This window comes from Melanotaenia boesemani, chromosome 3 (assembly GCF_017639745.1).
Source record: "Melanotaenia boesemani isolate fMelBoe1 chromosome 3, fMelBoe1.pri, whole genome shotgun sequence".
NCBI classification, from domain to species: Eukaryota; Metazoa; Chordata; class Actinopteri; order Atheriniformes; family Melanotaeniidae; genus Melanotaenia; species Melanotaenia boesemani.
This window is the reverse complement of record NC_055684.1, coordinates 20,464,950-20,488,128: the sequence shown is the minus strand read 5'-3', so window position 1 is coordinate 20,488,128 and position 23,179 is coordinate 20,464,950. Positions and strand designations below refer to the sequence as shown.

General features: G+C 36.9%; 1 protein-coding gene across 2 annotated transcripts; it reads right to left on the bottom strand.

Moving 5' to 3' along the window:
• Positions 1 to 200: 200 nt before the first annotated feature.
• On the bottom strand, positions 201 to 22,780 carry ngfb (nerve growth factor b (beta polypeptide)). Of its 2 annotated transcripts, none has more exons than XM_041980910.1 (3): positions 22,645 to 22,780; positions 6,637 to 6,779; positions 201 to 2,305 (listed from the first exon to the last, which is right to left on the bottom strand). In XM_041980910.1, the coding sequence occupies exon 3, from the start codon at positions 2,292 to 2,294 to the stop codon at positions 1,701 to 1,703; it is 594 nt and encodes a 197-aa protein (XP_041836844.1). In that variant the 5' UTR covers positions 2,295 to 2,305; positions 6,637 to 6,779; positions 22,645 to 22,780; the 3' UTR covers positions 201 to 1,700. The 2 variants fall into 2 exon arrangements, with proteins under 2 accessions (XP_041836844.1, XP_041836845.1); XM_041980911.1 differs by having other exon boundaries at positions 22,508 to 22,777.
• Positions 22,781 to 23,179: the final 399 nt, after the last annotated feature.

Here is a 23,179-nt window from a genome sequence, read left to right as displayed (position 1 = left end):
CCTGACAAATAACCAAATAAATAAAAATAAAATAAAAATAAATTAACATAAATTAAATTAGTGGTAGTAAAATAAAGCCATGTGGGTTTTATCTTTATTTCTGCATGCAAGCTTAAAAAATACTACTGATTATAATCAGCTTTATGTTTTCAGGAAGGGTTTCTTTTGAGCTGCATAAACAACTTCATAAAACACAGTGCATGTTTGTATATATTTAATAAATAACAATATCAACAATATAATTTGTACCAAAGTATTGTTGATGCCAGGCCTGGGTCAAATTGTATTTGCAAAGTTTTTTTTAGTTGCATTTGTTTGCATTAATTGTGTGTGCTGTAATGCATAGTGTATGGTGAGACAGAAAAATACTACAAGTAGTATAAATGTGTTGTTATACCAAGCATTTTACAGGCTGTTTCTCTGACAGTAGCTCAGCTGCTGTTTATTGGTTACAGCACAGGTTTAAGCTTGTGCTGTCTGGAACTGAGCCACATGCTCTCGTAAACTGAATTGCAGTGTTTCTGGAAGCTACAGTTTACAGAGAAGCAGTGGTTTGGTTTCTGTGTTCAGAAACCATTAACTAAATCCCACTAAGTTAAACCTGCTGTAAGAGGCAGGAGAAATTCTGCATATAATTCAGAGCAGATTAGCTCAGATCAGCTCAAACTGGATTTTTAAATTCTGGAAATTTTAATAGTGTACTGAAAAGGTTATTTGTTATAAAGCAAAATGCAGAGATCCATTTCAGCCATGTTTTAACTACTGCAGGAGTGCAAATGTTTGACCAATGTTGAAGATTTTTATACCACACAAGGAATTGAAATGAACTACATGTGTTTGTTAAAAAAAATTAACTGGACAAAAATTATTCTCAGTATATTCACTGACTAGTATCTCTATATTCTTTCTTTAAATGCCAGTAATCAAGGGAACTCAGGCAGCTGGATGACTGTAAGCAAACTTACAGTCATCAACATTTTCTGTCTAAATCTGATGTGGCTGTCTGGGACAGATCTCTTGATCATCATATATCTTGTTGAGCTGTTGTTTGGCTCCTGTTCAGATGAATTTAGGCCTCATTTTTTAAACTGGTGAAAAGTAGAAGTTTGGAAATGATGGAAAGTAATACTTGACTTTTAGTTTAACCACAGGACTGAAGAATTTCTAAATAAAATTCATTTACAGGGAGCATTTACTTTGATTTAGTGATATCTAGGGTGGTGTTGAAGAGTACAACCAAATTTAGCCACATTACATATTGGAACTGTAAAAGAGCTTCTATATGTTTATAAGTTGCTAACAAGTTAATATCAAGAGTAAGATGCTTGATAAAGATCTCTAATTCCTTTTAAACAGTTTATCTCTCTTTATTGCATTCTCAGCGCAGTTCTTTAAAGATGTGATAAATATTAACTGGAGGCAATACCAATAATACACCTCCAAAAGATGAGACTCAGGTAAACATGCAACTATAGCCTCCTAATAGAACCAGGTAAAAATGTTAGGTATAAACCACATGCAGATACTCTTTGACCCAGGTCTTGAATGTATACATACAGACCTGATACTTTACCTTATTTCAATAATTTACTTTGTGCATAGGGTAAGAAGTCTTTGGTGATAAGATGCAGCTGTCTGCATGTTAACATGTCTGTGGATATACCGTATACTGTGTGTGTGTGGGTTGAGCAGGAAAACTTTTACTGTCGCCATGACTTGCGACTTAGCACACATACACATGCCACGTTAATACGAATGAGCCTCCACGCCACCAAGTTCTTAAATGAAGTAAGCGCTCGTACAAAAGTGTGTGAGTTGGTACAGTAAGAGTTCCAGTGTCTCGCATCAATTCCTAAACAGCCTGAGCCACCCAATCGACTGTTGTGACACGTTGTCTCAAAGAAGTACTGCTTCTTGTTGACATTGTTGATTTTCACATCTGGGAGCACTGTCACCTCATTGCCCGATATGTCTGTGGCTTTGGTCTTGTTGCCCACCCAGACACTAATACTCTCACACACTGAGTAGACCCCTCGGTGCTGAGGCTGCCCTGCCAGCCTGCGGGTCCTTTTGCTGGCACCCTGTGACCCTGTTGGCTCTGCATCAGGGGGCTGAGAGCTGAAAAGTACTCTGGGTGAGAGACGGTGGCGCTTGGTAAAAAGTTTGGGGTCCACGATGGGAATGGAGTTGGGGTTATTCTGCTGTGCCGTTGTGGTGCTGTCCGAGTCCCCTCTAAAAGTGGCCACAGCCTGGGCACTGAAGAAGAAAAGCAGGACCAGCATGGACGACCTCATGGGCACACAACCTGATATAGTCAACAAAAACAACAACAAAACATTGTTACTGCATAAAAATCACATTCACATGGTTTCAAAGACTTGTACTTTTGTGATGACTAGAATACCACAACTTGTTTGTTGTGTCAGCTGTGAAATCTCCCTACAGCAGTGTTTCTCAATCCTGGTCCTCGGGGACCTAGCCCTACATGTTTTAGAGGTGTCCATCTTTTTTCAGTTCAGTTAATCTGAATCAGTTGTACTGGAGTTGGAAAGAACTAAAACATGCAGGGCAGTGGTCCCTGAGGACCAGGATTGAGAAACACTGCCCTACAGAGACATGAAGCAGCCTTTGCAGTGTGATTTCACTCGTCTCTCTGTTTGTTTCCAGTGGTAACTGAGGAGAATATCAGGCCCTTTAGCTGCTAAATTCTCCCGTGTTCACCAGACTGTCTATTGGTTGGTGACAAGTAAATGACATAAAGACAATATAAGTCCCCTCAGACAGCCACCCAACGCAGACCAGCACCCACCCTGACGCCCAAGCCAGTCACCCCGGGGACCAAGGTACTAAGCCTCACTGGTTTCACAGTAAGACCACTTTTTTGCTGGTCTGCAATCTCAAATACAACAAGATTGGGATGCAATGAATTACAAAGAAAACAAAAAATGTTAAAAGTTAAATAAATAAATAAATAAGTAATAGAGAAATAATTGAGAGATACTTTGTTAAAAAAACATATTAGCTTATCTTGAATTTGATTGCAGCAGCATGTCTAAATTAAAGTTGAGTCAGCGCCCTGCTTACCTCTGTGTAGCATTCCCTTCTTTTTTTAACAAGCCTGTAAACATCTGGGAACTGAGGACACCAAAGGCTGGAATTTTATGAGAGGAATTCTGTCCCATTCTTTTCTGACAGGATTCCAACTGCTCAACAGACCTTGGTTTTCTTTTGTCGTATTTTGTTCCATATGATGTGCCAAATGTTTCAGTTAGTGAAAGGCCTGAACTGGGGCTGTGCAGTGGTGGTTAGCTTAGTAAAAAAGGCTTGTGGTTAATGCTTAATGCAGAGAAAACAAAAATGATGATTTTCACATAATCCAAAGACAAACCTCATTGTCCTGCTGTTTGCATGTCTCAGGGAGTCAAAATTGAGATTGTCTCTACTTTTAAATATTGGGGTTTATTTTTTTTAGATGACAGTTTGACATTTGGACCTCACACTAATAATTTAGTCAAGAAAGAAAAAGTAAGACTGGGCTCCTATTTCAGACACATCATGTTTTTCTTTTATTTAAAAAAAAAAAAAAAGCTGCAACTTTTTTGCCTTTGTTGGACTATGGAGATGTATTTTACATTAATGCAACCTCATTACAAATGCTGGATACTGTGTACCATGCTGCTTTGAGATATATTAATGGGTATAAAGAACAAAAAACATTGCTGTACATTGCATACAAAGGTTGGTGGCTGTCCCTGTCTGATCACAGACTTCTTCACTGTTACATTTTTATCTATAAAGCCATTATTTGACTACTCCCTCAGTACCTCTGTTTTTATCTTGCATTTGATTATAACTCAATGCATCTGTGATCTCAGGCCTGTGTTTCTGCCTCAGTAACCAGAGCTCACACTAAATTTGGTAGGAGGGCATTCATGTACTCTGCTCCCTTTAGAAAAAAACAAAAAACAAAAACAAAACAAAAAACAAATAAGCAAACAACAAAAAACAAAACAAAACAAAACAAAAAAAACAAAACAAAACAAAAAAACCAATCCAGCTTCAGACCCTCGTTAGCCTCACAGACATGTTGATTGGAGATATGGGATTGTGCAGGTGCTTTGCTGCATGATATGCTATGACATGGTGATATTGTTAGGTATTGTATAATATATTGTGTAACACTGTGTAGACTTAATTTAACTGCATTAAAGTATGAAACTTTAAAGTAGGAAAAGATTATCGGCATAACACAAAGAGTTAATGGCTTAAAGTTTAATAGCTTTTCACTGTTAGCCTACTGCTTTTCTTACTGTCCCAACACAACATACACCACACACCAAATTATTCTCGTATTTCACAGGGAACAAGACAAAATATACTTTGATAAAAGGTTTTCTATATTTTCCATTTCAGTTTCATGATTTCCAAATGATCCTTTAATAACGCCTTTGTCTTTTTCTTAATAGATGAGGTTCATGCAAATGACAGCAAACTATGTAACCTTATACTTCACCTGGTATTGGATGTTGTTTTTATCCCAACTATAATCCCCATTTCCCCCAATCTAGCTACAACCATTTTTTTCTGTCAACTGCTGATGTACTTGGAAGCTAAAAAGTGCATATAGAAAGTGTAAAGTATTCACCAGGTATCAAGGTATAAACTCAGTAACTGCCATTACCCAACCTGCAATTTTAACCAGAGATACCAAGATAATAGATATGATCAGTTCAGCAATTTTACATCGATGATCTAGAGCAGCATCAGTTTTCTGTTAGAGTAGAAGACTGTAGAACAACCCTCCCACTGATCTAATCTGACATTAACCTATTCACATTATGTCCACATTATGAGGAGGATTAAGGTTTTTTGTATTTCATGTTTGGACTTTTTATCAAATATTATCTTATATTATTATTATCCAATATTATTATATTATTTTTTGCAGTAAAATTGCCAATAAAATCATTGATTGAAAAGACAAATCACAAACAGTCCATGGGCATCAATGTAAAACAATACATTGGACCGATACCGCTGTCATTTGACATGTGACAAATTTGCACAGTGTTGTACCAAAAGGTAAGACATGGCATTTATCTTCCCAAAGGATATCTATTTATTTATTTATTTATTTTATAAATCTGCAAGAAATGCCATGTACAGAGATTAAATTCAACTTATCTATGGAAGTAAGTGTCACATTAAATAAGAAGATAATTTGAACCTTGTTATGACATCACATCAGTTTGATCTTCTTGTTAACACATGTTGAGTAACACCACAATACGCACAGCAGAACATCCACCTGTTCTTGTATAAATGGTCATACTGAGTTTAATGTATTTAACAAAGCATAACACAATTCACGGGCAAATTTTCACCTGGTGGCTCCACTGTATCTCCTTTCAGGTAGTTTTCTTTTAAGCTATATTTTGCCCTGGGTTTCAGGGCATAAAGGAAAAATCTTAGCCTCTATAATTGGACATAATGTGAGCTGTGATTCACTTGTAAATGCTAGTGAGATCTGTCCAAGTAAGATGAGTGACTCACCCCATTCTACAGCTCCGGTTTTACTGTGTGTGGTGCAACATTTAGAAAATCATTACTGGAAAATAAGACTCTTTATTACTCTTTCCTCTTATGTAATGTGCCAATTTCTGCTTAAGGACACACAGGAAGATTGCTTTACAGATAAAAAAATGAAACAAACAAATGACTGTGTATATCACTTTTGTGCACTGAACTCAACACAACACATTTGCAAATAAAGAAAATAAAGTAAAATAAAGAACTTTAATGTGAACTTGTTTGGATTTTAAATTGATTCACTACAAAGCATCAGCTCTTTCGCTCATGGCACATCACTATCCCACTCTGAAATGGTAAGTGGAGGTGGAGGAGAGAAGCTGCAGATGCTTCGTGTGCTTATGATAACTTACTGAAGATGCCGGCAGTAAAAATCTGACATTTCTATGCAAGTTAGTATGTTTGCCTGCACTTGAAAAGCAAGTTAGAACATCAGCCTCAACAACTTATAATTTAAAGAGATGTGTGGAGTTGAAGCCTCTGTCTAGTTAGAGAGGATAAGTCCTCGCCATGAAAAAAAAAAAAAGCCATTAGGAAAGGGGCAAGACACCCTGCCAGCAGCCTCAAACCATCCAGATCACACTTCCTGGAGCCTTCAGAGGAATGACTTCCCAGCAACCAGTTATTTGGTTAGTTACAGGTTTCTCTGGTTCAGTCTTTCATTCTCAGTTCTAACTTAAAACAACTGAAATTAACTGAATTTTTTGCTAGTTCATGAGAAATTTAATGGGCTAGAATTTTGTTTTTCATTTTCACTCTATAATCATGTTTGTGCATAATTTTGTGTTGCAACAACACACCAAATACTTCACATCTTAATATGTACAATTCACTATTCTCAAATGCACCAAAATTACCTTACATGAGTTTGTGTAATCTTTTGGTTGAGGGCTGATGTTTCTGTTTTTTTTTTTTTGTTTTTTTTTTGTCGCAACACAAAGTGATCCGAAACTGAGTGAAAAAAAAAAATGAGTGAAAATGACTAAATGTGCCAGAAATGGCTTACTGTTCATACTCACTATGAAAAAATGTAGTTAATTTCTATACCTTGTCAGTGTCTCCACAGGAACTGTATCACCTCTGAGGCTCCTAGTGGATGTGGTTAGAGCTGGGTGTGTTCTGGGCGCCTCCTGCCATCAGACATGGCTGTGGCCTCCATGCAGCACACCTCTGCTCTCCTCTCCTTAACACTGTTGAGAGACAAGCAGGGAAAGTGTCTCAGCCGGCTCATAAACCCACTGTAAACACATTCTTTGTGAGACTAATACGGGAAGAGAAAGTTCATATGATTTTCCTGCCCACCAGATCGCCACATTGTGAACATACCAAATAAAAAAGGCAGACCTGGATGATGTAAATTACCTAAAGCAAAAACATCTTGTGTAGTTTAATGTTAACGCAGTAAATTTTGTTAACGTTCTTGGACACATGAGCTTTGACAGATTTGTGTAACTTAAACATACCTGTGCCCGCCAATACATGGCAAAACATTTAAAGTTCAAAGCCTTAAAAGGTACAAGTACAAATCAGATCATTCTGGATATTCATATTTTGTATAAAGCAAAAAATATTCAACAAAAATCTATAAAGGTAAAAAATCACCATGAAATCTCATTAAATTCTTATTCATCATCTGTTTTCTCTTTATTTAAATTTAGTTTCCTGCAGTGCCAAAGTTAATTTTGTACAATGACGAAACACATTTGAGCCAGATAATTCATTTTAGTTAAATTCTCAGCCACCTTGTTTCTATCAAATTTGTAAAGGCATGCTCTTTTTAATGACTGCATTAAGGCATGTCCAAGGAAGCAGGAGTGAGTAAGATATAGCATGTTTGCAAAATGAAAGGAATGCAAACTACAAGTAAACAGAAGGAAATGGGCTGTTACTTGAAATGACTGCTGTGCACTCCTGTGAGACTAATTTCTACACCAGCACAAGAAGTGTTCAACAAAGGGGGTCTCTGGATGTCATGGGATTTAATTGGGCGGCCTTCTGCATTGGCTCTGCAGACAGAACCAGACAACCTGCTGCAAAGGGCAACTTTTGGGTTTTGTCTTCTCAGATGTTTGTTGGAAGCTCTACCACACACTGACAAACAGCTTTTAAAGGAAGTTAATACTATATATAATAATAGCACTGTATGTCATAATAATAAACAACTGCACTGACTGGGGTTTGTCGGCATCTAATTTAACTAATTTGACTCATCAAAACTGCACTAAGTAAGGTGTAATGTCACAGTGACAACAAGCCATGAGGTCAAGAGAACTGCTTGTAGATCTTCAGAGAGAGGATCTAGACAGGAAATAAAATATTTTTGTTGCATTTTATGTTCAAAGCAAAGTGGACCCCATCATTTCAAAGTTGGAAAAAGTTTGGGACCACCAGGCAAAACTTTCTAGAAGTGGTCACGCAGTCATATGAAGTCATCTGGGGTGAAGGGTCATTGGTAGACATGCATTTCTGAGTCAGGAATTCTTCTTTATTGTAGGAGCTCAAGCTGGGGAAAGCTTTACAAGACAAAGTTCCAATGACTTACATAAAGGAAACATGGGAGTAACTTTAGGTAAACTGTGAAAGTCCCTGCCACAGTATGGGACACTTTGGGACTTTCACACAGCTATGTGTAAAACATGTCTCTATAATGACACTCCCTACCCAACCTAGTGAACAATTCTACTGAACAATTTGTCAGGGTAAGTTTGATTAGGCTGGGACTTCCTGTAAAAGTATGAACACCAAGGCCCTGCCCAGTAAGAACACTACGATAAGAAGCAGATCAGGATGTTTGTTGTAAAATGTGTCAATGAAAACAGGGAAAATCTGTGCTTACTGCCGTATGTGTGCTGGTATGCCAGCATGTTCTATTAAGACATTTTACGAAGGAGGTAAAACAATAATAATAATAATAAATTTTATTTAGAACCCATTTTACATTTTAGAAAAAAATCTCAAAGTGCTAAAAGTTAAAGTAACAAGTTAAAATCGAAAGAAACAAAAGCACACCAATTCATAAACTAATGAAATACACTGAAATTATATGAAAGCATTCTGAATAAAAACGTTTTTGGGTGTTTTTTTTACAAGACTCCACTGTCTGTGGCACCCTCAGATGTACAGGCAGGGCATTCCATAGCTGTGGAGCGGCAGCCTGGAAGGACTGGTCGCCCGAAAACAAACATTTAAACAAAAATTCATAATGTGAACATATGACCTTTTACTTTTCTGTAGTAATAGATTATTCACTATTCTTACTATCTTTCTTCCAGAAACCTGTGTATACATTTTCATTAGTGTTACACTTTCTGAAACAATTTCCTCTTATGGCTTATAGCTTCAGATTTTTTATAGTTTGTTGTCCTTCATGTTCATTCATTCATTCATTCATTCATTCATTCATTCATTCATTCATTCATTCATTCATTTATTCGTTTGTTCGTTCATTCATTTATTTTCTATACCGCTTGCAAGAGTGACTAATAACAAAAAAAAATAAATAAAAAATTGTGTTACTGTTACTGCTTAGAGGTGAGTACAATGAGACTTTTCCTCCTCACTGTCCATTTTTAAATTTCTACCTGAAACCCATTCTTATCTCTTTGGCCTTTGACCCAGTGTGACAGTTGATTTGATTTTATTATTATTATTATTTTTAAATTATTTTTTGGTCGTCATATATTTTCGTCTTTTTTTTTATATTATTTTAGTTTTGGTCTTATTTTACATTGCTTTATTATGTTCTTAAATTTATTTAATGTCTTTTAAATGCTTTATGCATTATTACAGTTCAACACTTTGGTCAGTACCTGTTTTTAAAGTGTTTTATAAATAAAGTTGACTTATTTACTTAACTCTGACATATGGTCTTCTTCTGGCTTAATTCACATGATTAGTTATTTGAACACTTTATTGATGCTATTGTTTTAATATTTCTTTACATGTCCTGATTTCTGTGTCCTGAGCAATTGAATTAGTTTCTTGTAATTATTTGGGGTTTTTAACGTGATGTAGTTGACTAGCTGTCCAGCTGTTAAATAAATCCACCCACAGGCATCAAAGAGTAAACTGAAGCTGAAAAGTTTGAGAACACCCTTTTCAGACTAAAACAGGTTCATTGTCTAGGATAACGTTCAACCTAAAAGCTCAGAGCTTGTATTGTCAAATATAACTTGTTTGTTTTTAAATGATCACTTATTGAGAATGTTTGATCCATATTGAGTGCTGCCTCAGGAGTCATTACTAACCATAAAACCTCACAGTTTGCCTTATTTTTATTAATTAATTTGTCTCAGTTTTTTGGCTACTATATTCCCTGCCTTGCATGGTTCTGTCCTGTAGTTGCGATCAAACCTTTACACTCATTCAGTTTTACTTTCTCCTTTATTCTTGTAATCCTAGATTTTACATAATACTTGGTGCCTAGTCTTATATTTAATGGAGCTTATTGGATTGTCATTTGTGTTGTTTGGCCTCTGCTGTTCTAAACTACATCCCAACTCAGAGACATTTATTTGCTCATGTATCCATTTGATGAAGCTGTTTAACATGAGTTAACTACAATGGGCAAAGTATGTGTGGAGCTAAAAGTGATCTCTTAATCTGCAAATAAGTTAAAACTCAAGGTAAAGTTCAAAGAAAAACATGATGTTTTTAGAATTCTTCTCTTTAGCTATGTTGTCTTATGCAAGCTGATGCTACAGGTCATATCGTATTCAGTAAGCCCCACCAACCCAGCATTCACCTGGAGGCTCCGTATAGGTGGTTGTTGGTGATTCTTGTGTACATTTAAATCACCTACACAATAATATGTTTGTTACACTGTGTGGTTTGGCTTATAGCACATAAAACTTCTTTTTTTTTCCTTATTTGAATAGTGTAAGGCTGCCTGGTATGAAGTAAAGAAGCCAAGACAGTTCTTCCTGTTACAATGTAAATTAACTAAATCAGCAAGCCAGTCAGTTATGTGGTCTGTTACTCCTGAATGGAGAGGCCACCCATCACCATAGCCCTACAACTCATTAGCTCTAATGGAGTCAGTTTAATGAACCCTGTCTGGGTTGACTGACAAGCAGACTGGGTTGGCACGCAATCCAGTCTGGAGGCCTATCTCCCTCCGAAAAAATGGCAGTGACTTCATTCATATGGTAAAAGTCACAGAGTCCCTGAAGTAACCTGATCCACCGAGGCAGGCTCTCATTCAAAGAGGTGCAGGTGACTTTATTTGAAAGCCACCAATGTGCTTTGAATGATATGCTGCTCATTATGTTGCTGTGGTCATTCATGCAAAACTGCTCACCAGGTTGAAGCTGTCATTGTGCTGAATTTAAGTCCTCAAATTCTGGGCATTATTTATATGTAGTCCTTTGTCTTTACCCTGATGTTGAAAACTAATTTTGCGTTTAAAGAGTCCATGTTAAAAAAGATTCAACATCACCTTAAAAATGATGTTTATTCCCCTCTCATTTGCTTCTTGGCAACCTTTTTTTTTTTTTTTTGTTTTGTTTTTTTCTCAACACCCAATGTTAAAAAAATTAATTATACAATGATTTTCATAAACACCTGTGCTAGCAATCCTAGCTGAGATCTCCAGATCACACTCTGGGCCCCTCTTGGACAAAAAATCTCCACAGCCAATCCATAAGGCTGAGTGAATACAGCATTTGGGGGAAGCCCACATCTGTGGCTGAAAGAACAAGGTTGTAAACATAAACAGATGAAATAGGCTTCCCTCAAATGTTTCACTGGCTAATCCACATTTAAACCTTTTGGCTAAGCTCTGTTCACCAAAACAGACCACCTCAGCATCCACATCATCGTTGACTTGGCTGCAACCTGCATGCTAATCTTGTATTTATTTATAATTTTCTTTCAGTTTCCCTCAACCAACCTGTGTTGTTTTCTTCATTCTTAATATTAAATATGTAAGCCTGCCTAGGCATTTATGAGCTATGCAATGATTTACTTCTGAAAATGGTAAACCAACCATTTTTTCAGTGCAGCAGACCATGCGTAATAGCCTAAGTAATTTGCATTTCTTCTATTAATTTGCATGACTAGAATAGAATAGAATACAATAGAACTCTGTCTGCCCCGCAAAACATGTTGCAAAATTCAATTTGAATTCGCAATCCCAGGGGGCGCAGGACAGTGACATCAGTGGCCGCTCTCCTTCTTCTTCGACCCCACTCTGACCGGGGCATAATTCGGCATAATTAGGGGCGTGTCCTTTTGATTGACAGGTATCCAATATCCGCGGCAAGAAGGGAGAGTGTAGCACAACCAACTTCTCACGCTGTCAGAGCGGCCCCCCTCAGCAGCTCTGGCATAGATTTGGACATGATGGAGCTCTTCCCGTTGTTTCTAACAGTGTGTGGTACCAACACAACTTTCAAGCTCTACTCTTCTCTCATGTTCCCATGTATGCCCACAATCCGTAGCTTGGTCCAACCACTGTTCCCAACTCCTCAGTAAGAAAAGTAGCTATTGGCTGTCCTAAAAGTCGCTGGAAGTCACTAATTAGCATAATTAGTTGTAACCGATGCTGCCATAAAGAGGGATGTAGTGGGAAAGGCAAAAATTGATAAATTGACAACCTAAAAATGATTAGAACAGCAAAATAATTAAAATATAATAATTCTGTCAATATTTTCTTTATTTTTTAGTTCAGTTTTTAAAGTGTATTTTGTTTCACATTTCACAACACTTATAACTTTTTAAATATTTTTCATTAATAGACATTACTCTGATGGTAAGCCAGCGCGTGATCAGCCAGCAGCAGCTTTGTACGTTTAATTTTTCTAGTCATGAAACAGAGGTGAACGTTGTCTGCTCTGAACACAGCTGGCAGCAGCTGCTGCTCCAAGAAGACCACGCTTTATATGAGTGGGTCACGTCAGTCTCCAAATGCCTCCAATAATACCAGAAAAAATTTGTCGTTGGTCGCTTTTTTTAAGTCGCTAGAAGGGTCTGAAAACTGGCTTAATATAGCGACAAAGTCGCTAAGTTGGCAATTCGAACATATAAACAAAGTATACTTCATTTACAAAATTACATTTTCTTGTCTTGTCTTAAACTTGCCATTGTTGCTCATGATTTGTTTGAGTTCCACTGTGCAGACCCACACAGCTTTTTTGGTGTCATTATTTAGTGACGTGATAACATACATAATCAGAATGTAACCTAGAAGATCACAGCTGAAATTAAAAGCAATCTTTGTTATATATTAAACAGCTAGTATTTACCCAAAACAAATATTGAAAAAAAAAAAAAAAAACCAAATAAAAAAAAACAATCTGGAGAAAATTAGATTGTAATAATCTTTATTTTATGAATTTAGTAAATAGTAAGAAATCATATAGTTGTAGAACTGATGAAAAAGTAGAATTTATAGTATTTACAGGTGCCACTTACAAAGTGTTTGGTGTGAAAGTATTTTTGTTTTACATTGCAAACTAGAATGAGTTGAATCCATGATAGATTTTAGCTATGTAGTTTTTTAAACAAATGATCTCTCTTCTTTCATATTGCTGCCACTTGACAAAAATACACTGTAAGAGAGCATGTTAGACATTTGAAAACATGTTGTTCTTTGCATTGTCACAGTATGTTCTGTTTTTGAGACATTCAGATCATAATTGATGGATGGGAATCCTTTAATGAACCGTTTCTGCTGCTCTGCTGGGGTGTTTTCATGGATACACATAAAGAGACAGGAAGATGCAGAAATAACAGCGTCTAAACATTTCTTGACTTGTGTTGTCTGTTAAAGGTAAACAGGGCATAATTTTGTTGCTGTGGCAACTGTGTAGCATATTTCTTCCTGAAGCAATTTGGTGCATGTCCCAGAGGATAACTGCACAGGAAGAAGTCTTATTCAAAGAAAGGAGAAAAAAGCACTGAGAGGACATTATAAATACAACGAACCAGTTTGTGTGTAGTTATTATTGGCCTTACAACAAACAGACGGGACAAAAACTCACACTGACACTGTTTTCATTAATGAAAAACTGTTTGATTGTGAGTGATTGTTCAGTCTCTATTGATGATCCCATAGGAGAATTGGTTTTCCTCTTAGAAAACACACTCTGCCTCAGGCCACCCACTATGTATTTAAATTGGATTCCTTTTGACAAAGAACCCAGAACACTCACATTCATACACAGTCAGGGGTGGCTGAAGATGGGCTTAAAACAGCAAGATTAACTAAGTTGATTTAAAAGATTGTTTCACATGTCTGTCCATCGCTAACAAATGCATAGTTGTGTCAGTTTGAATCTTCAAAGGTAGCATTTTGAGCAAAAAATGATAAGTTCCACAGCAGACTGGACCTTTAATTAATGTTAAGTTCAAATAATGTCAATTGAAATCTGCTTCACAAAAGTTCTCTACAAGGTTTTTACATAAATATCTCCTTTAAGTCAATGCTTCAAACTGATTTGAAATTATTTGAAAAATCAATAAACTACCATGAGATGATGAAATAATAAAGATACTTAAGCACAACATTTTTAATGGCATTTTACTTGTACATGCTGAATGTGTGTTTGTATACATGTATTGCTTCAATACCAATATAGGCATGGACAATTCATTCCAAACCGACACATTAAAATATTTAAGGATGCATAACCAAAACTTTATATTTATAGTAAGTGGTCTCCACCTTTGCTAACTTGTCTTGGCTTGTCCACAGGTTATAGGGAAAGGAAATGTCTTATTTTGTTTGTTGGCAGCTGTCATGATTGCTGCTCTGCTGAGCCTGCACTCCCTTAATCAAGTTCATCTGCTCCACCTGGATGGATCACACCATCCTCACCTGTTCCCCGCCCTACTTAAACCCTCTCCCGTTCATGCTTCCTTGCCAGATGGTCAGTAATACTCATACTGTTGATATCCAGCATTTCTCCTTGTCTCTAGATTCCTAAGGTTGACCTTGTTACCTTCCCTGGACTCCCTGTTGCCTGATTCCCTGTCGGAGTTTCCTGCCTGCTGCTTATCTGGATTACGACCCCTGTTCTGGACTGACCACTGAACTCTGTCTGGCCCTGATCAGTATCAGCTTCTTGCCTTGTTATGACCCTTGCCTGCCTGACCATTACATCTTTGGGATTGTGGACCTTCACTGTTTTTCTCTCTGGAACCTTCCTGGATTCTTTGTTCTCCTGTGTTTTCAGGACTTTGCTACCGCTCCCCTAAAAGAGCTGCTTCAAGACTGCATCTTCATCCCCGGTGCTCAGTAAATGTCACCTTGGTTATACCTGTATATGGCTGATTTCCCAGGTCCTCAGAAGTTAACTATTACAGGCAGCGGCTCAAATGAAACGTGTTAAGAAGGATAACAGCATGCAGTTTTCATAATTTAAACTTTTTCCCAACTGCTATCCTGTTGCGTCGAGCTGAGGCTATTTTCTGTTTTACTGTTATCAAACAGCTATGCAGAAAACCATTTCAAAGACAGAGTGACCTTTGGTTGAGAAATGTGGTCTCTACTGGCAGTCGGTGGTGATTTAAGGCAGATGTGTGGAAGTCTCCCTGGCACAAAAACCCAAAGCTCATGTTTAATCTAAACTGAGGCTGAACTGAGTCCAGGAGCACATCTGGCACAATCAGTCAATCACCAAATGCTAAAGAATTGATTATAGCTTTCTTTCCAAACACTTAAGTTATGCAAGAAAGACTCTGATTGTGACATTTAGAGGATAACAGTGACGTGGTATTCCAATTCATGCAGTAAGACACACAAATTATCTCTTAGTGAATTTGTATTAAAGGCATTTCACACAAGAAGTCCTGAGTCAGACCATACCTCCTGCTGACCGTTCAGATTATTACTCATTAAATGGAAAGTATATTGAATTCAATCAAATGTGGGCAGGAACAGGGAATGAGAGAATGTGTTTCTAAGTGTAAAAGCAATTCTCTTAATTCTTAAAACCAAAAACTCGAAATATAATCAGCGACAGAAATAACCCTGTGAGAATCCTAAATAAAAGCTTTAACAATGTCTGTTTCATTACTCACTGATGACTGTTTGGTCTCAGTGTGATGAGGGAAACACAGCTAACCCCAGTCTCTGTTGTAACCACAGCCTGAACAAAAGCACAGGCTCTGCTCAAGTACTCCAGATTAGTTCAATCTAGTCATACGACTCAGGGGGGTCAGGAATGTGTTGTATTCGTCATTCACTGGTACAGATTCAGCAGTGTGATAGACGTGCAATTTGTGCTCTAACTTTGGCAAACATTAGTCACCAGAGATGAACTGTGTCACCATTAAGTCTGCATGTGAATTTATTTTAGCTGATAAAGCTGAGGTTTAAAACCACATCTGAGAACTGCAGAGACATCCAGTTCTCTCAGTGATAACACTGAACTTTGTTTTTTTTTCTTCCTCAGGATTACAACCAGCTTGACTATTGGAAAACATTTACATGGCAAATTCCTGATCAGATATGACTTTTAGTACTTGGACAGAAAACCTGCTATTGTTTCTCTATGCACTTAAGAGAATTGTCAGGCCAGACATTTACATCATCCTGTGTCTACACTTGGTTGATGTAGATGTTGAGTCTCTTACTGTCATAAATAAAAATCAGATCTATTAAAAGATAATGTGCCAGACAGACAACAGTGAATTTAGTATTTTGCTGTAGAACTAAAAGATCCATTATGTGCTCAGTTAGTCTTAAATTGTTCAATATTAGTTCCAACATTTTGACTTAATTTAGGCTGCCAGCCCTGGTATAAAACAGCTTCGAGAGTTAATATGGCTACCCATTTAATTATTTATTTAAATCCTTTAGACTGACAAATACATTATGTGATTCATTACAAGAGTTTCTACACTCATTTTTATTTGTGCCTGCCTTCAAGAGTATTTATTGATTTGTTTTAAGCTCAATTTTCAAGTTGGTAAGCCTGATGCACACTACTCTTTGTTGCAGATTGGATATATTTTTCTTATATTTCTCTATTTGTTTTGATTTGAAACAAATGCTACTAGTGTTTTCACTGAATGATGGAAACTTGTATTAAGAAATATTTTCAACTGTCTCTTCAGTGAGTTTCTCATCCCGAGGACAGACTTCTAACTTGCATTGCAGATGCTGAAGTTAATTCTTGTTTGGTTCTGTGAGAGTTTGGATGTGAGCTCCAACCAAAGCAGGACAAAAACTGTTTGATTTGCCATTATCCCAGGCTGCAAAGCAAAACCAGAACTGCTCTTGCCAGCTGTAGTCCATGACCTGAATTTTGTTTGTGGAATAACACATTCTTTCAAGAGGGAGCTGAAAATATATATTTTTTATTTGCCACAGGATACAGTATTTGGCAAAACGATTATTTACCATGAAGCATTGTGTATACGGCATGTAATAAAAATTAATTTAAATCAATTTGTGTGTGTCCTTGGTTAGAGGGAGCATCATAATGTCTCAAATTTATCCAGTGGTCTGGAACTCTTGTTTGTAAGAGTTTTTTTTTTTCAGCACCTGGCTGCTGTCATGTCATGCAAGGTCAAATTCTCAAAACAGTTTATCACCTCTCTTTTTTGTGTATGTATCTTTATATTTGCATTTCTTTCTGAGATATCTCCAAAAAGGTATTTGATTGCAAGAGCAAGTTGCCTTATTTCCGTATCCCTGAAGACCAAGCAATGCTGGATCAGTGTGTGCAGTTTGTTTTTCCTGGCCAGTAGCACAGTCGCAAAAATGTTTAGATATAATGGGAATCAGCTTTATCAACAAGGCCCAGTACGAAACTGATTTTGCAGGAAGACCAATGCTGAAAGTTGAGGTTGGTCCACACTAAAATGACAGGATATTAATAGCTGTAAGACAAATCTAACGGGTACACTGAGTGAAAAGGCTACTTGGGGGGGGATAATCATATTTTGTATTAATACATTTGTCAACATAGGATCTGTAGTTGTTTCTTCTACAACTCAGGAACATGGAGTTCCTCATGCAAACAGCTGGGCACGCACTTACCAACCCCCAATGCATTGAACACATTGTGTACAAAAAAAAAAAAAAAAAAGTAATTAGCAACATAGCCTCAGGTAACAATAGGGGTATAAGCAACATGATCAATAGGGGAGTGTGTAAGCAACATGACCTTTCTACCTTGTTAGCAGCAAACATTTTCTGCCTAAACTGGCATTTTACAACAATTCCATATGCAACTTTTCCTACATCTGCACCTGTTTACACTGAAGTATAGTGGAAACTATGCAGATGGTGAGCATATCGACCAAGAATGGACATTATGCTGTAGTTTTTGTTGTGGCTGGATATGGATGTGATTCTGGCTTAAACATGTCGGGTTGGATTTTAACTGGTGTTGTGCTCAAAAATCAAACATGTTTGTCAAGGTTTTTCCTTTTTGAAGAGTTAAGCAAGCCTTCTGAACACCGAGTGGAGGAGTCTGTTCATGAGTCACCAACATCCTCTCGGCCACTGCAAACTTCCAGGTATTTGAACAATCTGAGGATACTGGCTTAAAAAGAACTGAAAAAAAGCATTGGCAAGGGCCAAAATGCAGTTCAAATCCAAAACTATGTCAAAAGGAAACTTTTAAAGTCCTTGTGATCACATAAATTTGTTTGAAGATTTAAATATTTTTTTCTAGATAATCCAGGATATAAAGTGGATGGATTTGCTTAGTTGGCAGAGGATGATCCTCATACAAAGTTAGAGTGCAAGAGTAGTATAAAATAACAGATGTTGTCTCTAATATTTGTGAAGAAACATTCTAACTTATACAACTCTACATTGAAAACAGAAAAAGAGTTGGCTTGTGTTGTTACTGTTCTTCAATCCCCTTGAGACACATGGACTCTTTCCTTCTTGGTCTTCTTTTTTCCTCTGCTTTGACTGTCTGTGATAAAAAGTCATTGTGTAAAGTCTTTTGATGTCTTGTGATGCCTCTGTGGCTCTTGTGCTGCAGCCAATGATACCAACTCTGCAGTTTTCTGCTTGTGTGTATTACATGATTATGATTACGCCTTCTTTGAGTAAGTTTGTGAACTAAACTCCTGCTTAAAGGTAAATAAGTAACACTTTATAAGTGGTGGTGTGCATGTAAAAATAGATATGTGGTGCTATGTTTAGTATTTTCTTTTCAACAAGTTTGACTGCTAAAATGCCATCAGTTTAGAGATCTATTTTAGCTTTTACTGTATTCTCTTATAGGGCAAAGAGGATTGTCTTCCTTCCCTTCCCCAAAAGGGTTTTCTGGCTCTTGTCAGGCCAACATTGTGAATGAGAATCTGTTCCTAATGTTTTGCCTGGTAAAATAAAGGCTTAACAATAATAATTTTCTTGCACACAATATGTCTTGATACTTGAAAATGTGGAAATGTGGTACTAGTGTTTAAAGTATCAGTTATCTTTTGCTCAATAGTGAGTTAAAGAAATGTGGACATTTTTTTCCAAGAGGAGGAGTTACAGTTGCTGAAAAATGTGATTGAGTTGTAGTTGACATGCTGGATGAGGCTAGTGAGTCAAAGTTCACAAACTGTTTAGCCTTGTTTCCAGCAATGAGTGCAGGACAGGACGGGATTTGGTTTATAAACTAATCTTGTTTTGTTCCCACAGCCAACTGTGGCCTTACATGACAGGCAGAGTTTCAGCCATATAGTGATAGATGCCTCAGCTACGTAATAGCAAGACGCAATTGCAGCGTACCGCCTTCCTTAAAGTTTAACCAAAACACAACTCAGAAACAAAGGAGTTGAATAGCGGTCATACAACGGTTTGTGTTCTTTTGTCTCGGCTGTGCTTCGTTACACCATTTTAAACTAAGATTTAATTAACAAGAAGAAAATCTGTTGCTCTAAACAAGGAGCCATTCCTGCTTTATTCAGCATTTATTATCCATTCAACGAATTGCAGTGTGTCAAGCTCCACCCTTTTGAGTTGGATCGGTTAGATTGGTAGCCCAATGGGTCCCAAAACAGTAGGATGGGTCGGGTATTGGAGTACCCCTCCCAGTTTTTGCGTGTGAAAATGCAACAAAGTGCATCCTGACCCGCTTCGACCTGTTCCCATTGATGGAAACTAGGGCTTTAGCGACCTTTTAATTTACTCTCTGACATGTTAAAATGCTGCAGCTTGCAGTTGCACTTTAGTGGGAAGAGACAATATTGCTCAATAACATTCATAGGCATGTTAAAACTTGCACGTTTGTTCCATTTCATCGTGTCAGCTTCTGCTAAAAATGCCAAATTTCGACCAATGGGGTCCATTAATGTACATTTTATATAAGAGGATAATAATTCTGTGGGATAAGATTTTGAAAAGATTTTAAAAAAAGAAGTAAAATTTCTCTTTCTGTGTTTTTGATTGGGTAATTACTGTCACTTACTGAACTTGGCCTGAGGCTGTAAAAGATGATCAGACATGTCTTGATGGAAGCTGGGATGCTGATGCAATTATATATGAAAGTTGGATAATTAGGTTTGATGCCAGCCAGAGGAGAAGGAACACATGCCTCTGTAATGGTAGGTAATTATACTCAAGCTCTTTTTGGGGACAGGAGAAGAAGAGGCAGGATGTTTGGTTTTATGACACCTAATCATGGAAAGATATAATATGACATAACATGCTAGTGTAGGTTAAGAGATTTAGGATTTTTACAGCCCAGTATTTCTTCTTTCTACAGTGACTGACTGTGAATTAGTATATAAAAATTCTTTAGTTTAGCCTTCAAATAATTGCTTCTGAGTTGCCTAATACATAACTCTGTTAGGAAGGAATACGTTTTTGTGCTGCAGCTGACATAACTGTGATATTTTAAAGTTGAGCAAATGTGCTGTAAAAAAAAAAAAAACAAAAAAAAAACAAAACAAAACAAACAAAAAAAACTGATAGTATAACTGGATATCCCCGAGATAAACTGATTTGCTTCCTTTTGTCTTTCTTTGAACTTGAGCCTCATTTCAGATGCTTCATGAGTGAGGTACATCATTTTGATGCATATTTGCTCTATGACACACTTTGAATCCAGGATGTTGAATTTCAACAAGTCATGAGACCTAGAGGAACAATTGCAAGGGTTCCAAGCCAAGTTCTCACGTATGAAACAAAGTGGAGCCACATTGAAAAGAAAGAGCCACACTGTCCAGCACTATGCTACATGTCTAAAGGTTTTCAAATGAAATGTTGAGTTTAAAATCAACTGAACCTGATATCTTATTCAACAGAATGTTGGAATTGAGAAGAACCTAATTTTATTCACACACCAAAATATGTGCATATAAAATATTAATAATGATATATATATATATATATATATATATATATATATATATATATATATATAGTTTTTTTCTTTTTGACGAGAAGAAAGCTTTACCGTCTGGTTTCATTCAGACAGACCACACAGCATCTGTAACCTGTCTAAAGAGTGTGAGTCTGAGCTGCCATATCCTGTTCATTCACCTGTGTGACATATTGGTTACTGCAGCTGGTATTCAGAAAAGTTTCACAGATGTACATTTTTGTGCTGCACACTAGTAAATGAAAAACAGACAGTGATGGCAGAAGGTCTTAGCTCAGTTTTTGCAGGACTCATTTTTCCCTCAAAAGTTCTTCAGTTTCATCTTTTAAAATGTGTCTGTTTTTTCTTTTTTCTCTTTTTTTGTATAATTCAATCATTTTAGGATTACTTCAAATTTAAGGATTTAGGTGATTTATAATTATAGCAACACTAATGATAATCATGTTTGGAGGTTGAGACATATTTCATTACTCTAATCAATAATTGTACTATTCAGTCTTCACAGCAGGCATGGTCGATAAATTAAACACACAGTGAAATGCATACATAAATCAAAACAAATCAGATACTTAGCATAGTTGACATAATGTCATCGATAATATGTTTCTCTCCAGACATCTCACCAACTTTGCCTGTAAGCATTCGTCCCATGAGCTTTGTTGTCTGCATCTTTCTTTTCCCACAATTTAAATGCAGACAAAATCATTTACTAAAATTACAACAAAGGGCCATGAATCATTTACTTTTGTTGTGTAATCAAGTTTAACCACAACTGTGTACTTGGCATCATGCAAAAACACATTACTGTAAGTTCCCTTTGGAAAAATACTTGAGCAGTGGCTGTGAAAACAAATGAGTTCAGATGATTCAAGAGACGACAAAATCAGGTCTTCATCTTCTTGTCAATTGTCATTATTATTATTAATATTATTATTATTATCTGTCTTGCACAAGTCACATGTAACTTAACTGAACAGTGAGACCAGCATTCTACCTGCAATCCACCCCTTCTGATTTAATTGCTCTCTCTGTTCCTTTCAGTGGTGCATTTTATTTTCATGCCAGTTGATAAACATGTGGCGTAGTGCTAAGTTGCTTCGTTGATGTAGCTCAAGTGCAAACTCAGTTTCTGTCAATGAAGTCATTCTATACTTGGAAAAAAGAGAATAAGCCCAGCAGGTCTCTACACATTTGGGTCATTTTTCTTACTGTAAGAGAGGGTGTAAAAAAGTTTCAAAAGGAAGACGTCTTAATTCTAATTACTTATTTCAGATCAAGAATGCAGTAACTTGTCATAACTCTGTGGGTATGCATGATCTGAAAAAACTACCCTGCAGCTAGCTTCTTGTTTACAACCCAACATACCACAAAAATACACAAACTCTGCAGGAATGCTTTGAGATCATTACTTAGCCCTAGGAGGTGAGAGCAGGACTGATCTGTGCTATTGTAACCTGATGAGGCTAAGCTTCACCAGTTTCTCAGGGGATGGAGCAGTTTATCAGCTCCCTGTTGGATCTCTTCTACAGCCTTAACAGTCTGAAAATACCACCCTTTACTATAATGCGTTGCAGGTAATTTATAAGAGAAAAAGGCACATGAAGAATTAATAGATTTTTGGTTTTATGTGCGCTTACCTCCCCACCTTGAACTTGAACACTACTCGTTAAACTTTTCCACAAAGCTCTTTTCCTTATTAGGCCTCTTTGTGCTGGTTTGTTTCTTAAAGTTAAACTAGATCCATGCAGTAAGTCAAGATAAAAAGATCCTCTACCTCTGAAAAACCTTGTCTTTTCGCACTGATGTATGACTCCTGAGCCTTGCAGAAATATAATCCGGGTAATGTCAAAATCCAAAAAATGGCAAAGCCAGGAAAAACTTTTCTATTCTGAACAGTCCTCTCTCAGTCTTGCACTTGTTTGAAAATTGTTCAGAAAGTAAGGGAATAGCATTTGAGAGGCTGCAGTATCTGAGTAGAGCAGCAGGTCTTAAAGGTCCTAGTGCCTGCCTCTCTGAGCCATCTGCTATGTTTAACTAGAAAGTTAAAAGATCTGTTTGCCCTGTTTAATATTTGAAAACCTTCATGGCAATAATGATAATCAAATTAGCAGTCTTATTATCATGACTGTATACTGTGGGTGAGTGACTTATCCCTTAATGCTGATAAAATGTTCTTATCTTTCATACTGTACGAAGAAGAAATTACAGGAGGAACATGTTGCAACTAATTTGATTAATTGGCAACAAATCAGCAACATGATCATATATAGAAATAAACACCTTAGAAAGACTTGAGTGTCAAGATTGTC